Genomic DNA, 17,418 nt, shown 5'->3' on the forward strand with positions numbered 1-17,418 from the left:
ACAAACTGAGGCTCAGAGAGGTTAAGCAGCTTGCTAAGTTACCATGGGTAGAAAGAGACTAGGCCCCTTGACCCAAGAGCGAATTCCCTGAACGACCATACCCTCTTGCAGCTCACTCAGTGGGTGACTGTCTTTTCCTCCCCAGGCCGGCTTTCTACAGGGCCTGGCAGTGTGTGACTCCTCCAGCCTCATTACCATGTACAGACCATTCTCTTGTTTCCCCGGCCGCTCAGTGTTGAAGGTCATGGCATCAGACTGTATCATCTACATCTCCTGGAACCTGGGTCATTCCCCTCATTTCTCAATGATCTTGGTTCCTGATTCACTGTCTTTCTAACACTATTCCTGTCATAATTTTTGGCAATTTCAAAATACAGATAGGCGATCCTTCTAAAGCTTTGGCCTTATAGTTCCACAAATCTTCAACACTTTTAACCTTCCGCTTTATCTCAGCCACACACTCTCGTGGTCATGCTTCGATAGACCTTCTCATTCCCGGTAACTGTAACCTCTTCTATTATCCCGGCTTTGCATATCCCATTCTTTTGCCCCACCTCCTATTTTTCCAAGTCAATTCCTATAGGTCTACACTTCCTATATTCTACAATACCAGAAACCCTAATACATCAATCCTACTGCATATTTACTGTCCAGTACCCTCTCTGTACTTGGTCCCCTCTTTACCCAGCTTAAATTCAATATAATAACTCTCTTGCATACAACTTGGACTCCTGTCCCCTTCTGTGGCTTCAGTATATTCACCTGGCAGAACGAAACCCGCCTCCTCTATGCCTGTATTGGTGCAGCTGATAGTGGCTGGTGGAAACCATACAAGCTAACTCATATAACGGTCTCACGAAGGTGAGAACAACTATCTCATTTTAATTCGTGACCATGAATCCCCAGTGGATCCTAATGCTCCCAGGCAATCAAAATTCCCTAATCCATTCTTTCTCCCACTCTCCTTGGTGATTATTTCATTCCTTCTTCTCTCTCCTCAAACCCCCAAATCCTTCATCCACACTCTTAGCCAATAAGCTTATTTTCTACTTCACCAAGACAAAGTAACTTAACTGAGTCCCAGAACAACGCTCCAGAATATTTATAGAATACAAAAATATCCAGCACCCAACAAGATAAGAATTAGATGAAGAATTAGACAAATGAAGAATTAGAGAAGAACACCTATGGAAATACCAGCATCTTAAACTCTACTTGCCTCCCTGTTAGCAGAGATAATGCATCCGTGCTTCCAACTGGGTTCTATCTCTCCCCCACTTCCACCGACCATCATCATTTCCCCTCTCTATCATGTAATTCCCATCAGCCTATAGACATGTTGTTACTTCTCTAATTAAATAAAAACCCTTCTTTTGACTCCAGTTCTTCCAATAGCTTGCCCTGTTTCTTTGTTCCTTCTTGCAGCAAATTCCTTAAAATAATGGGTTATACTTTTTGTCTCTGGTTCTTCTTCTCCCACTCTCTCTCCAACTCCAGTCTGGCTTTGCCCCCATCATTGCACCAAACTGCTTTTCTGGCTCTCCAGTGACCTAGGCATTGCTCTATCCCAGGATCAATCCTCAGTCTTCATCTTGACCCATCAGTGACATTTGCTCAATCAATTGATCACGCTTTTGCCTTGATGCATTTTCTTTCCTTGCTTCAAAATTCTGAACTCTACAGGTTTTCCACCTACTTCAGGGGTCACTGTCTTAGCTCAGGCTGTTGTGATGAAATATTATAGACTAAGTGGCTTAAACAATATCTCACAGTTCTGGAAGCTGGGAAGTCCAAGACGAAGGTGCTGGCAGATTCTGTTTTGGTGAGGTACCTCCTCCTGGCTTGCAGACAGCTGCTGCACTGTGTGCTCACATGGCCTTTTATTGGTGCCTAAGTGTGGAGAGAGATGTTCCTTTTCTTATCCCACCCTCATGACCTCATCTAAACGTAATTACCTCCTAAGGACTCCAACTCTGAATTCCATCATACTGGGAGTCACATTTATTCCGTAACAGTCACAATTTCTGAGCCTCCTTAGGCTGATTGTTCCTGTTCTCCCAGACTTTTATAATGACATGCCTCAGGGCATAGGCATTGATTTTTTTTCTCTTCTCTATCCATCTGTACTCCCTTGGTGGCTTCATTCAAACTTGTGGCTTTAAACACCCATCTATATACGCACCAATGACTCCAAACTTTGCATTTTTAGCTTAGACCTGTTCCCTCAACTCCAAATTTATACATCAAACAGAGTATTCAGCATCTCTTGTTGGGTGTCTAGTGGATATTTATTTAATTTTCTGAACACACGGGATGAAGTTATAGCAATTGTTTTAATGTTCAGTCTTCTAATTCTTACGCCTGTGAGTTTTTGCTTGGTTTTGATGCATTTTTCTTCTCATTATGGATCATATTTCCCTGCTTCTTTGTATGCCTCATATTCTTTGATTGGTTGCCAGACTTTGTAAATTTTATCTTGTTGGGTGCTGGATATTTTTGTAATTCTATAAATATTCCGGAGTGTTGTTCTGGGACTCAGTTAAGTTACTTGGAAACAGTTTGATCCTTTTGGGTCTTGCTTTTAACATTTGTTAGATAGGACCGGAGCAGCGTTTAATCTAGGGCTAATTGTTCCTTACCACTGAGGCAAGACCCTTCTGCATCCCCTACCTAATGCCCCATGAATTCAGTCAGGCTGGTGGGATCAGGCACTTTGCCCAGCCTTACTGATTGCCCGCTACTGTTCCATACGATCATGTCATAAAGCTTTTTTTCTCTATCCTTGAATAATTTTCTCACATATGGGTGAGAAAATTGTAGGGCTCTTCTGCAGATCTCTGGAATTCTCTCTGTGGCTTTCCTCTCTCTGATCCTCAGTTCTGTGAACTTCAATAGCCTTGGTCTCCCTGCATTTTTGGCTCAACTAGGGAGTCAGCTGAGTGCTACCTGGGTTTCTCCTTCCAGTACCTCATCTTGGAAACTCTCTCAAGGGAGTAAGCTGGGGCAATCATAGGGCCATCATTGTCCATGGTTACTTGGAATTTAATGTTTCGAGAACTATTGTTTCATATATTTGATGTTTTTGTTGTTGCTGTTGCTTGTTTGTTACAGGAGGGCGGGTAAATTAATCCCTGTTACTCCATTTTGGCCTTAATCTAATAGGCATCTGAAATTCAACATGTGCAAAAGGGACCTCCTTCTGTTTTTCATGAGATCTGCTCCTCTTGTAATCTTCTGCATCTAGTTGACTTCTCTCTTTCTCTCATTCAGCTCTCTCCAATATTTATTCCATCAGGAAACCTACTGGTTCCTCCTGCAAATTTTATCCATAATATGACCACTTTACATCAATTCCACTGCTACCTCTTGGTCTGAGCTACCATCACCTCTTGCCTGGATTACCATAATTGCTTCCTAACTGGTCTTCTTTATGCCTTTCACACCTGCAATCTGACCTCAATTCAGCAGCCAGAGTGAGCCTTTGAAAATGTAAATTCACATTATTCTGCATTGGCTGTCTCTGCAATTCTCTAATGGATCAAGCATATTCTTGCCTCAGGATCTTTGCACTGGTTGTTTTCTCTTCCTGGAATTCCTTTTCCTAGATCTCTGAATATCTAAGTTCCTTCAATCTTTGCCAAATGCCCACTTTCTCAATGAAGTTACCCCTTTGAAAAAAATTTTTTTTTTAAGATTTCATTTATTTATTTGACAGAGAGAGACAGCCAGCGAAAGAGGGAACACAAGCAGGGGGAGTGGGAGAGGAAGAAGCAGGCTCCCAGCGGAAGAGCCTGATGTGGGGCTCGATCCCAGAACGCCAGGATCACGCCCTGAGCCGAAGGCACCCCACCCCTTTGAAAATTTTTTAAATTAAAGAATATTTTAATTGAGCTCCATCTATTTTTTGACTAGATAAAGCATCTACATGACTTAAAACTTGAAAGACCGAAAGAGTATAGAGTGATAACTTTTCTTCTTACTCCTGCCCTTCCCTAGAAACCACCATTGTGTCTTGTATATCTTTCCAGCAATATTTTATACCTATAAAAGCAATGTATACCCACTCCTCTTTTTATACAAATAGTAGTATTTTATACACACTGCCCTGCTTTTTATGTTTTTCATTTAAGATTGAATAGCTACATTGTATTTCATTATGTGGATATTCCATAGTATACTTGAAACTTTGGTACCAGACCTTTCAGAATTCAGGGTTCTAATGCTTTGCTATCATATGCAATGCTTCGATGACTAACCTTGTACCTATATCATTTATCTCACATGTGAGAAGATCTGAGAGAAAAATTCCTAGAAGTGGAATTGCTGGGTCAGAGGCATGTGCATTTGCGGTTTTGATTGCATGTTGCCAAATTGCTCCTTACAGAGTTTGTATCACTCACATTCCAACAAGGAATGCATGAGTGACTGTTTTCTCTACATCCTCACCAGCTAGTATAGTGTCATTGCCAATCCTACAGCTAAAAAGATGGTGTCTTAATTTAAGTATTTTCTTTTCTATGAGTTAGCTTAAGCCCCAAACCTTAACCTTAATTTGTGTTTTCTTTTCCGATGTCTATTCATAGGACATTGGTTTATCCTTATTTTTTTTTATTCCGGTGCCCTTGAAAGATAAGCCGCATAAGACTTTGGAGGAGGGGAGTGGGAACCAGGGGGATCAGAGCCATCACTGGGCTCTGCTGGGATCACCTTTGATGATGACGATAAGGACAAAGGACTCAGAATCTTAACTTTGCCAGGAACCTTAGAAATAGTTGAATATTTTCATTTTCGTTTCAGTTTTTGTTCTCATCACTTCCTCCACCCACTCCATTCCCATCTCCATTAGATGGGAGGTGCTTCACTTCTGAAAAATACTAAATTACTGAAATCAGCATGTGCTCTTCAAACACGCTGCACACCACTTGCAGATGCTTCTGTGTAGACGATACAAGAAAACATTTTCCTGTCATTTCTGCCGTGTCCGCAATCCTGAAGTCTACAGTCCTGACATCTAAAGTGCTCTTAAAAACTGAGAGTGTTTTTTTTTAAAGATTTTTTAAAATTTATTTATTTGACAGAGATAGAGACAGCCAGCAAGAGAGGGAACACAAGCAGGGGGAGTGGGGGAGGAAGAAGCTGGCTCCCAGCGGAGGAGCCTGATGTGGGGCTCGATCCCATAACGCCGGGATCACGCCCTGAGCCGAAGGTAGACGCTTAACCGCTGTGCCACCCAGGCGCCCCAAAAACTAAGAGTGTTTTAATAGTTTGGCACCAAAAGTTATTTAGTGGCAAAACCTGACCTGATGGGTAGCTATTTAGAGTCTTTATTTCTCTCATATACTGTGAATATTCAGATGTTTTTCAAAAAATTATTCCTCTGTTTTGTCGCCCTAGAGTGCTGCCCTAGACCCTGCTGGGGACATTACAGAATAGACAGTATGTTATGTTTCTGAAACCTGTAAGATCTTGAGCACTGAAAGGCACTTGGCCCTGAGAGTGTCAGATAAGGGTTTGCAGACCTGCATTTGGACTTAAAAATTCTCATTCCTTGGGAAGGCTTTAACTCTGCACTGGTCTTTTTATTTTTTATTATTTTAAAAAGATTTTATTTATTTATTTGTTTGTTTGTTTAGAGAGAGAGCATGAATGCGGGAGGGGCAGAGGGAGGCACAGAATCTCCAGCAGACTCTGTGCCGAGCACGAAGCCCAATGTGGGGCTCAATCTCAAGACCCCAAGATTATGACCTGTGCCGAAACCAAGAGTCAGATGGTCAAATGACTGAGCTACCAGGTGCCCCTGAATTAGTTTTTTAAAATTCAGGCCTGTGTATGTCAGTTCATGTAAAGTTGTTCAAACAAGTCCAGAAGAGTCAGTTGTGCAATAACATCATGACCATTTCCTATTATAAATACCTACAATGCTTATCCCAAGTTTCAGGTCCTTCTCTGACCTTTAAATGTGTCTTAAGTAATACAAGTTATGTGAAAATATTGTTAATCCTTCAACTTGGAAACAAAAATTTCACACCACTCCTTCTCTTACGAAATATTTAGAGGGGCCCCTGAGTGGCTCAGTCAGTGGAACGTGTGACTCTTGATCTCAGAGTTGTGAGTTCGAGCCCCATACTGGGTGTAGAGATTATGTAAATAAAATCTTTAAAAAAAAAGAGAGGAATATTTAGACATCGGAAAGTAAGCTTTTAAAAAAACCTGTTGTATTTGCAACTACCTGCATGGGAAAATCAGGATTTTCTTCATATTGTACAATCAAAACAAAATTAGAAATAAATCGTTATTGGGGTGCCTGGGTGGCTCAATCATTAAGCGTCTGCCTTCAGCTCAGGTCATGATCCCAGAGTCCTGGGACTGAGTCCCTCATCGGGCTCCCTGTTCAGCGGGGAGTCTGCTTCTCCCTCTGCCCCTCCCCCAGCTCTCATGCTCTGTCTCTCAAATAACTAAACAAAGTCTTTAAAAAAAAGGAAAATATTGAATCTATAATCCTAATTGTAAATGTGTGCATAAACTTTTTTGTTTTCATTGCCTTCCTGAGTTTTGTTTTTTTTTTTTTTTTAAGTAGACTCCACACCCAATGTGGAGCCCAGCACAGGGCTTGAACTCACAACCCCGAGGTCAAGACCTGAGTGGAGATCAAGAATCAGATGTTTGGGGCGCCTGGGTGGCTCAGTCGTTAAGCGTCTGCCTTCGGCTCAGGGCGTGATCCCAGCATTCTGGGATCGAGCCCCACATCAGGCTCCTCCGCTGGGAGCCTGCTTCTTCCTCTCCCACTCCCCCTGCTTGTGTTCCCTCTCTCTCTGTCAAATAAATAAATAAAATCTTAAAAAAAAAAAAAGAATCAGATTCTTAACTGACTGTGCCACCCAGGTGCCCCTACCTTCCTAAGTATTTTAAGTATGATCTCACTAAATATTTTTATATTGATTAAATACTGCTTTTAACTCATTTTGCACACTGGAATTTCTCATAAAATTTTATTTGGAAAGAGTTTCAATTATCCAAAGGTACAAAAATGGAAAAGAACAATGATAAGTAGAGATTGTGGAATATATCTTCTGTAATCCTTGGAGGAAAGAAAGGTGACTTTTGGGTTGTTTTAGGTGACGAGCAGGGATGGGGTTATAGAAAAGAGCATTTATTTCACACGGTATCTTTCTGCATCAGTGATTTTAATATGGATTCTAAGTGGTTATCAATAACTGGTCAGATAATTTTTTTTATGCGCTGCTCTCTGGATTCTGACCTAGTAAATTCTGGGCTCATCCCTCCCCCTCCATCTCCTTCTTGATCCAGTCCACATAGTTGAGTAATTTGGTGTAGAAGCCATAGCCCCTGCTGCACCCGATGCCCCAGGAGACGATGCCCGTGGCCACCCAGCGATCATTGTTCTCATCCTTCACTGCAAAGACCCCTCCACTATCCCCCTGACAGGCATCCTGCTTTAGAGACGGGTCCCCAGCGCAGAACATGTTTTGAGAAAACACATCGTTCCTCTTATTTTTCCGGAGCCAGCTCTCACACGCCTCTCGCTTAGCTACGGGCAGACGGATAAACTTGAGGTCATAAGAAAGCCTCTCCTCCATGATCCCAAAGCCACTGACATAGCCCATGAGGCCCCTGTCATAGAAGGTCTCGTTGTCAGGGAGGCAGATGGGGAGGAGGTTGGGGCCCAGGGTGACACTATTTTCCAGCTCCAAGAGGGCGATGTCCCCCTCAAAATTGTGGGACTCATCCTGGCGGTAGTCTGGGTGGATGCTGACCCTGCGGACAGGGTGGTTTGCTAGTTTTGTGATCTCTTCCACGCTTACGTGGCCCAGGAACACATCCACAGTGGCGTTGCTTTGTGCGTCGTGATCCTTGGGGTAGAGGGTGTGGGCAGCTGTGAGGATCCAGCGGTCGCCCAGCAGGGCTCCACCCCCTCGCCCATAGATGTTGGTGAAGGCCTGCCAGGGGAAGTTGCCCAGCTTGGCTTTTTGCCCTCCAATGATGCGCTGCTTCTGTTCCACAGGGTGGACGGGTTTTCCACACACTGGAGAGGAGAGACAGGGAAGGCAAGACAAGTCAGGCCTGGCCCGCCTTCTTCCCTTCTGTGGTCAGTCAGTTCCCCCTAGGGCCCCTCTTTCGGCTCCGGGCTCTTTCCTCTTTCTCCTCCCATTCCCACACACCCTCTGTCTTTGGCCTTTTGTCAGCCTCTTCTCCTTGTTCTTGTTTATTTCTTCCTGGGGGTTTTCTTGCTCTTTTTATTCCCAGACTTCCCATCTGCTCAGTGAAAAAGGAATGTCAGGACGGAGTCTGATTCTCTGGATTCCTTTCTCCCTCTTTCCCTTACTCCTTTTGTCTATTTTTGACCTCAAGCTGGAGTGTCTCTCCATTCACTTTGTCTCCACTCTTTTCCTGAGGCCCTGCAGGGCTGCAAAAGGCACTGGGGATGGCCCCAGAGGGCTTCCACTCACCTGGCAAACAGCGAGGAACCTTCGATCCTTCCCATTCATTCTTCCAAATGCCCTCAGCGGTGCAGGTATAGGCCCCTGCGGGAAGAGGGGGCTATGATCAGGATGGGAGGTTGTGGACAGGGAAACCAGGTCTCAGAGGCCAATGGGCACTGAGTGTGCAGGACAGGGAGGCAGGAGATTCGGAACGACATGGACAAGGACAAAGGAAAAGGTTCAAATACATACGGATGGAATATCAAAAGTGTTGAGAGGCTCTCTACATATATTTTTGTTTTAATGTCCAGTGAAAAAATCAGAGCACTTAACTCTGATGTGATCCCTATTTATGGAAAGTAGACATAAAAACTGGAAGGAACGTAGGAAAATCTTATCAGTGATTGCATCTTGGTAGTGGGATAGTAGACGGTAGCGGTAGCTCCATGTTCTGATTGCTGACAGTGCACCATGCATGTTGCTAAGCACTTTATCTACGTTATCTCATTTAGGCACTGCAGTGACACTTTCAGGGATGCATTATTATCTTCATTTTTTGGAGGAGGAAACTGAACTTAGATAATTTGCATAAGGTCACAGAACTTCTAAGTTCCAGAACCAAGATGCAAACTGCAGATTGTCTAACTTCAGAGCCAAGCTCTTAAATAATACCATATAATCTATATATAAGATTTTTTTTTCCTTTGGATGTTTCAAACCTACAAAGCATGTGATTTAGTTCATTTTAAAGAAAAGTTTTGAAGATGAGTTTGAGAGTCATTTAGTAAGCCTAAACGCAAAAAAATCACAACATAGTAGTCTGGGGGCTATGTGGGGAGAATGCTGGGGGAAGTCCAGTGATCTAGCTGTAGTGTGGTTGTGGTGGTGATGGTGGTGATAGTAGGGGTGGTGGTGATGGTGGGGGGTTGGGCAGTGGTGATGATGGTGATGATGGTGGTGATGATGGTGGTGGGGTGGTGGTGTTGCTGGTGGTGGTAGAGGTGGGGGTTGGTCATGATGGTGGTGATGCTGGTGGTGATGCTGGTGATCATGGTGAGGTGGTGTTGGTGGAGGTGGAGGTGGGGATGATGATGGTGCTTGCGAGGGTGGCAGTAGTAATGGTCATGCTGGTGGTGGGAGGGAGCCGACTGTTTATGAGACTTAGGACTTTCTTTGTATCAGCTCAGTTGCCTCCTTCAACCCTATTAGATGCTCCTTGGCACTGTACTTTAGGCCCCTGAAGCCAGTGTCCAGGGCAGATACCTCAATATACATCCCCTAGGGATTATGTTGGGAAAATCTCAGAAGACGTCCTGAGAAGATGGAAGGGAGAAGGCTGCCATTTGCATGGGTCCCTACCTCGTGCGGTCTCGCTGATGCCGCCTCTGGTGTGCATCTTGTAATACGGCTCCTGGCAGTAGTACTGGATACGGGACTGGTAGGTGTTCACCCCCTTTGTGGTGATGTAATTGAAGGCCCCGTTAGCCAGGCTTTGGGGTGGCCCACAGTCCTTGACTTGGAGAGAACACAGGGCAGTATGAGAGCTGAGAGGGATGGTACTGGAAAGTCTGTGGGAAGAACCTGAGTTTTCTGCCCACAGAACAGGCTGAGAACCTTAGGGAAATATGGTCAGTCGGGGGCGCTTGTGAAGGATAGGAACTAGATGGAGTAAAATTTAGTTCTAGGTAGAGCCCACCAGCGCTGCTGACTGGTTCCTGAGGTGGGCCATAGGCTTCAAGGGACAAGTGAGGGGGGAGGGTGTTTTGGGGGGTTCTTCCTTTCATAGCCTAGGTCTCCATGGCTGGGGGGTGGGAGCTCCCCAGGGGCAGGCACTTGCTGAGTTGTGACTTACTCTTGCACCTGGGCATGGCACGATGCCAGGTGCCATCCTCCTGACAGACAGCTGTGAAGGAGAGCAGCACTTGGTTTCCCTGTTTGAGAAGAGGCAGACAGAGGTAGAGGTGCTGTTAGCACAAGGAGGCACTGTGGTTCCCTTCCTGCCTTTCCCACACTGGAGTAGCGGGGAATGTCAGACATTCTCAGGCTCTCAGACCTCTGCACCCCCATGGATGTGGCTCCTTTGTTTTCCTCGAACCAGAGTTGCAGATGGGAGCACTGAGTCACGCAGGGGAAAGTCAGAGCAGGGGCTGATTGTCAGACCCGATAATTCTCTCTCCAGACTCTTGTCTGCTTCCACTACGGTCCAGTTGATGCCCACTATTTTATTTTATTTTATTTTATTTTATTTTATTTTATTATTTTATTTTATATTATTTTATTTTGTTTTATTTCATTTTATGTAGGCTCCAGGCCCAACGTGGGGCTTGATCTCACGACCCTGAGATCTAGAGTCGAATGCTCTATGGACTGAACCAGCCAGGTGCCCCTGAACCCCACAACTTTAAATTAAAAAAAAAACAAAACAAAACACGAGCTTGGTAGACCCAAGGGTCACTCCAATTGTATGTTTTTTAAAATAGTATTTTAGTTTACCAGCTTTCGTGAAATTAACCAATAAAACCATGGTCTTTCCTGAGCCTGCAAAGCTGAGGACAGGGTGGGGGGCCCAGGGTGAGAACACCATTGTGCATAAAAAAGCCCTGGGCATGTACTAGGAGATTTGGTTCCAGTCCTCCTGTACAAAATCATTGTGATGTTGAGTGAGTCACTCCTTGCACTCCACCCTGCCTTTTCAGTCCCTAAATCCTACCGTTATCACGCTAGGCCAGTAGGTCATAAACTTCTCTGTACATTAGAATCACCTGGGTAGCTGTAAGTAATCCTAGCTGCCCTGGGAGGACCAATGGAATCAGTCTCTGCAGGGGCTCAGACATCAGTGTTTTAAAATTCGAAGGGTTTTCAATGTGAGGTCAAGTTTGAGAGCAGGTAGACCAGGTGATCTTCCAGCCCAAACATGTGTGAAGCCAGCTGGGGCTCAGCCTAAATCTGGTAGGAACCTACCCACCTGAACTGCTCCTGGAGGGCTGGGTCCGCTCTCTCCGTCGGCCCTAGGCTCTTACCTCCACAAGCTGGTAGCCTTGTTGGCAGGTGACAATGAAGTAGTCACGGAACTGGTATTGAGGCTGTAGGTCCTGGATGATGGTGAACTTGTCTAGGGTCTGGGGCTGGGGGCACTTGATGACTGTCGGGGAGACCAGAGGACATATTTATTTCAGAACCACTGTCCTTCTTTTGTCCCGTCTGATTCTGCCCTGTTGCTGGCCAGTGAGAGAGGCCCCCAGGCAACCTTACTTTCGGTGGTATAATGCAGCTTCCAGCCTCGGCTGTCCCCCGACTCATCTGTGAAGAACAGCAGATCCACCGCATTGCTGTTGCTGTCAAAGTCAGCGGGTCTCTGCTTCCCACAGAACTCGCCGATGTTCCTCCCGCTGGCATAGATCTGGTGGGGAAGAGGGGAGGGCCATCTCTCCAGTTCAGACATTTTCCCACTGGGCCAGGATGGTGGTGGTGGTGGGAACTCTGCTTTGTGTGTATGTTTTCAGCTGGAGGAGTAAAGGGATCCCCAGGACCCACTTGCCTAGCCCGTGTGCGACGTTGGTCATTCCTGTCCCAGTTGGCCAGAGGATCTAGCGGGAAGCAGGGATGGGAGGAAGGGAGAGCCTCAGGGAGTAGGATGGCTGTACCTGTAGCTGGTCATAGGGGCAGTGTACTTGCTGGTGGTCATCGATCTCGAAAGGCTCCAGGAACTTGAGGTGGAGGGTGAGGCCGCGCTCCACTCGGATGCTGTAGTTGCAGCGCAGGTCAGGGGGGTAGGGCCGGGGGTACTCCAGGCTGGTGATGTAGCCGGATGGCTCTGTGTACAGCTCACTGGCGCACTCGGCTGTGAGAGCAGAGAGGGTGGGGGTCACCACGGACTCTCTGGATGGCCCCGCAGTCCTTGCTTGGCCCCTGCCTCCCTCCCACAGTGCCCCAACCTTACCCTGGCAGGAATGCCCATCCTTCTGAAGCTCATAGCCTGGACGGCAGGAACAGAAGTAGCCACCAACATAGTTGTGACACAGGTGCTGGCACTGGGGCTGGAGATTCTCTTCAACTGAGTTGCGCTGGGAAGCACATTCATCGAGGTCTGGAAGACATTCCAGAAGGAAGGGTTAAATTCCTGCCTGTGGGGGACTTCTGCCATGGCTCTGCTCTCAGAAAGGTCATGCACCAGAGACACGCACTAAAGACAAAATCGTCTCCTGGCTACCTGGAACTCCAGGCCTTTCTCTTTCTCTCTCTCTTTTTTTGGGGGGTGGGGGAAGGGACCGAGGGGGAAGGAGAGAGAGAATCTTAAGCAGGCTCCATGCCCAGTGCAGAGCCTGACCCAGGGCTCAATCTCATGACCCTGAGATCATGACCCAAGCCGAAACCAAGAGTTGAACATTTAACTGCCTGAGCCACCCAGGAGCCCCAGCTTCAGGCCACTCTAATGCTTTCTGGGAACTGGCCCATGGTGACAGAATCCAAGTTGGCAGGCCTCTCCTGGAAAAAGCTCTCTTGAGGGGAAAAATAAGGAAGGACAGGCTTCCTGCTTCAGTGGATTCAAGATTCCCCTTTTTTTGGTCCCCATGCATCATGCCTACAGCCAGAAAAAAAGACACCTAGGGGCCACTCACCCACAGCTTGGTAGTAGGCCAGGAAGCCCTTATAGAACATAATGGTGCCATTCTCCTCATTGGAGAAATCCGTGTGGAAGGTCAGCAGCATCTTGTTCCCTTGAGACATAAATTCCTTTTCTTCTGGGGGGTTGCCCAGTGGAGAACCCAGTTGCCCACAGAACCTCCCCAGCGTTTTTTTGTCAGCAGAGATCTGGTGGAGCAAGACAGGGGTGGGAAGAAGAGCAGCTGAGGAGACCCGTCCCACGTGGAAGGTCAGCAAAGTCCTCCTCCTGTCCCGAGGAGTGAGTGGTGACCCCCCGGCTGGACCAGCTTCCACCTGGTCTCTCCCCGCGGGGCTCTGGCTGTTGTAAACCTCCCCTTGGTGACTTGCTTTCTTTTTGTTCCCCCAGTGACTTTCATCCGTTCATCTGAGTCTTCAGTGGCTAACTCCTGGCATATTATCCTGTGTTGGTACATCACCCCTTCCCTGTTCTCTGTCCCCTGGCATGTTTCAGACCTTTCTTCATTTCCACCACCTGCCATGCTCATCTTCCACTGGAATCTGGTTGTCTCCACACAGCCCTTAGCACCCATTCATTCCTGGGGACCGGAGTGGTCTGCTGAGTTTTCTGTCCAGTTACTCCACCTCACCTTGTGCGAACCATTCACGTCCAGCCGTGCCTCCTGATACGCTCAGCTAAGTGGGAGCCTCTCCAGCCTCTGCACGGGCTAGCATCACCTAGCTTCCCACTTTCTTCACAGGTTCCTTAACCCCTCAGAAGTGGAAGACATCCTGCCCCCACCCCATCCCTCACCATCCCCGCCACCAAGACCCCTCCCCCCAACCCTGCAAACTTCTCCAGTCCTCTGGGGTAGAAGACGTATCGTTTTCATGTTATTCTCTCGTAACCTCCAGAGGGTCTCCTGGGAATGGTATTTACTGCATGTGTGTAGGCTCTACTTGAATCCCGAATCTAGAATCTCCTTTTTATTGATATGGAAAGTTGAGACTGGGAAGGCACACTTGGCTGTTACAGAGGTGAGGAGACTGAGCCCATGGACCTTGCTGAGGCTTCTGTTGAGCTACCACCTCACACGGTTCTATTCCCCATGTTCCTGTTTAGGAAGGCAGCCATGGTGATATTCTACACGGAAACAGGGAAACCGAGGCACAGCAGTTTTCCAAAGACCCCCAGCAAGTCAGCCGATGGGGAAGGTTTTTCTGACTCCTATAGACAGTACATTTCCTGGAAGTGAGGCCTGTGCGTTCCCTCCCCTGTGTTTCTCCCTTCAGTGCTCACTAAGGGCCTCTAAGTTCAGGGGACGCCCCATCCATGCTGTCACCGGACTCTCCGAACTCCACTTGGCCATCAGCTCTTGCAGGGCTGGGGCTATGTCCGTGGGTGGGGAATGCTATCCAGGCTGATTAGAGCACAAGTCCTCAGTTTCCAGAGACACCCAGCTCTCCCTCTGCCTCCCAACCTGATCCCCTACCTTGACATAGTCATACAAGCAGCCTTCAGAAGGCTCCAGGTCAAACTGCCAGAAGATGAGCTTCACCCTGAATCCTGTGGGCACTGTGATCACAGTGGTTTTCTCAAAGTTGCTGGGGTAAGGCTTGGGGTACAGAGGAGAAGTCACCTCCCCAAAGAGCTTCTGCGAAACAGGGATGGAGTCTCCCACTCGGCAGAACAGGATCGGCACCAGGAGATATAAGAGCCACCTGCCGACAAGAAAGTGGGTGTCTGGTGCTGGAGGGGTGCGGCACCCCTGCCATTTGGGCAGTGCCTGGGGTGGGGGCTGGGATGGTCATACCACTCGGTATTTTCCTCTCTGGCCATTTTAGACCTTGCAGAGATGTTCTAGGTGGGGGTGGTGAAGTGGCGAGGCTGGTCTCTGCAGCCGCGGCGTTGGGTGTCCTCCCCTCGGGCAATGTCCAGTCTAGAGGTCATCATACGCCCTGTACCTCCCTCCCCATCCTCCTCCCCTGCCCTCTCCCACCACTCCCCTCCCCTTCCCGGAATAGGGCTGGCTTGGGACCAGTTAATGGAGGGCGAGGGTTTCCAGTCATGGCTCTCTGATGGGGCTTCCAAAGGCTCCTATCCAGAGGCAAAGGCCTCTGGGAGAAAGGTCCTATGGAATATGGAGTCATGTACTGAGCACACCCCTCGTGGGCACAGTGGGTCCCTTCATCTTGCTGCTCCCCTGCCATGAGCTGGGAGGAAGCAGGGAAGATGGCCATTGCCTCATGGGTGTAAGGTCTCCTCCTCAGGAGGAGGGATGGGGGGGTATGTGTTTGCCTGTGCATGCGTGTGCCTACGGGAATAGGTAAGGTATGTGGGAAGGAGGGGTGTTCCTGTCTCCCCGAATGAATTTGGGAGCAGGGTTGCGTCCCATGCCCAGGATTCTCTCCTCTGGCTTCTCCCTCCCTCCCAGGGCCCCATCAGCCTTACTCACATTTCTCAAGGCCAGTTTTTGGATCCAGGACTCTCCTGACAGCGTCTTCATCCACTCTGTGTTGACGGAGAGAGCGGTCATGCAGGGGAGGCAAGGGGGAGGGAATGACTGTGGAGGGGAAGGAGGGGACCATTCCGGGAGGAATGTTGTAGGGAATGGACTATTTGCATAAACAAAACGAAAAAAAAAAATCTGTTTGCAGTTTAATGTAGTTTTGGTTTTGAAATCCCTGATGGTGGTGCCACCTGCTGGCCGGCCTGGGGAAGGGCCAAGGAGATGCGCCCGAGTTTTCAGAATGGAGAAAGCCTTTGGTCGGAAGCCCAGACTTCTCGTTTTCTAAATCTGATCTGAATTCTCCCTTTCTTCAGGAACTGCTGCTGTGTTTACAAGGTTCTGACGCCAAAGGCAATGGAAATCGCAGTTGAGGGGGGACTCTCTTTTCTACATTGCCCTGGTCCACGAATCTGGTTCTTCCTGCCCTTAGTCACCCAGGAATGGCCAGCGTTTTAAAGTCCAGGATGGTGTGACAGGAAGCACAAGGCAGAGAGGGCACGGCAGGAGCGGACGGAAGAGAATGGAAGAGCCCCAGCCTGCTTTCCCCATGAATGACACTTAAACATGGAACACAGATTGCTATGTCAGGGTGACCCTGCAGCTGCACTAGGGGCTCTTTTAAGACCCTTCCTCCTCACTTCAGTGAACTCAGACTTGCCAGTGAACTTGGCTGTTAGAGACGCAAGGGAAGCTGAGTGAGGGTAGAGACATCCTCTTCGTCTGGGCATCTGCTCAGGTGTGTGAACCCCTGAGAGTCATGGCTGCCTACGGCTAGGCAGACAGTGTGGCTGTGGACCAACGGTGACTTGGTCTTTTCTGAGAGAAAGCCAGGCCTCCGGGAGGGGGGGCACTCTTGTCTCTGCTGTGCATCAGGCTATAGTCTCCTAATTTAAAAGTTTGCTCTCTGTGGAAGCCTTTCTTGCTCAACTCTCCATGGCTCAAATACCTGACGGCACTGGATTCCAGAGGGAGGCTCAGGCAGAGCTGGCCTCCGACTTGGAGGCCTTGATAGTCTATCCTGCTTGTTTCTCCAATTGGATTCATCCCTCCTTCCCCCCACCCACCTACCCACTCATTCACCCATGTATGGACTACCTATCTAATACGCCAGGCACTTTCCCAAGCAATGGATTGCAAGGACTCACGAAGATGGGGCAGTTCACCATTAGGCAGTGACCAAGTCATCACTGCATGTGGTTAGAGAGCAGGTACAGGAATGGGTGAGGTCAACCAGGGTGTGGAGGGCTCCTCCAGCAGGCCTAAATGTCAGAGCTGAGGAATGAACCTGATGGCAGGGCTGATCCATGACATACTCCCTGATATGACCCATCACCTTGTCAGGTCAGAAAAGACAAAAGATAGAGAAGGGTAAGGACTAGATGAGGAGACAAGAGAGAAGGGGATTCTTTTTTTTTTTTTAAAGATTTTATTTATTTATTTGTCAGAATGTGTGTGTGAGAGAGAGAGAGAGCGAGCGCACAAGGAGGGGGAGTGGCAGGCAGAGGGAGAAGCAGGCTCCCTGCTGAGCAAGGAGCCCAATGTTGGACTCGATCCAAGGACCCTGGGATCATGACCTGAGCTGAAGGCAGACGCTTAACTGACTGAGTCACCCAGGCGTCCCAAGAAGGGGAATACTGAGCATTAGCATTTTGACAGCACTGTGTGTGTGTGTGTGTGTGTGTGTGTGTGTGTGTGCGCGTGCGTGTTGTGTTCATAGTGGAGAAAGAATGGCAGAGACCACAGGTGAGGAGCAGGTGGTCCCAGAAGGTAAGTCTTCACTGAAGTTCTCCTGTCCATCCCAGGGATTCTGAGTTCTGTCCTGGCATCATACACCATGGCTGCAAAGTGACAAACCTGGGCTTCAT

At 47.9% G+C, this 17,418-nt stretch overlaps 1 protein-coding gene across 1 annotated transcript; it reads right to left on the reverse strand.

The window, feature by feature from the left end:
* Positions 1-6,975: 6,975 nt before the first annotated feature.
* Positions 6,976-15,648, reverse strand: C1R (complement C1r). The gene is made up of 11 exons (XM_040642120.1): positions 15,500-15,648; positions 14,537-14,765; positions 13,061-13,253; positions 12,382-12,528; positions 12,086-12,282; positions 11,694-11,841; positions 11,462-11,583; positions 10,294-10,372; positions 9,801-9,956; positions 8,469-8,543; positions 6,976-8,044 (listed from the first exon to the last, which is right to left on the reverse strand). Coding segments are annotated over exons 1-11 (2,118 nt in total). The 5' UTR covers positions 15,502-15,648; the 3' UTR covers positions 6,976-7,274.
* Positions 15,649-17,418: the final 1,770 nt, after the last annotated feature.

The sequence above is a fragment of the Ursus maritimus genome, unplaced genomic scaffold (assembly GCF_017311325.1).
Source record: "Ursus maritimus isolate PB19 unplaced genomic scaffold, ASM1731132v1 scaffold_26, whole genome shotgun sequence".
Taxonomy (NCBI): Eukaryota; Metazoa; Chordata; class Mammalia; order Carnivora; family Ursidae; genus Ursus; species Ursus maritimus.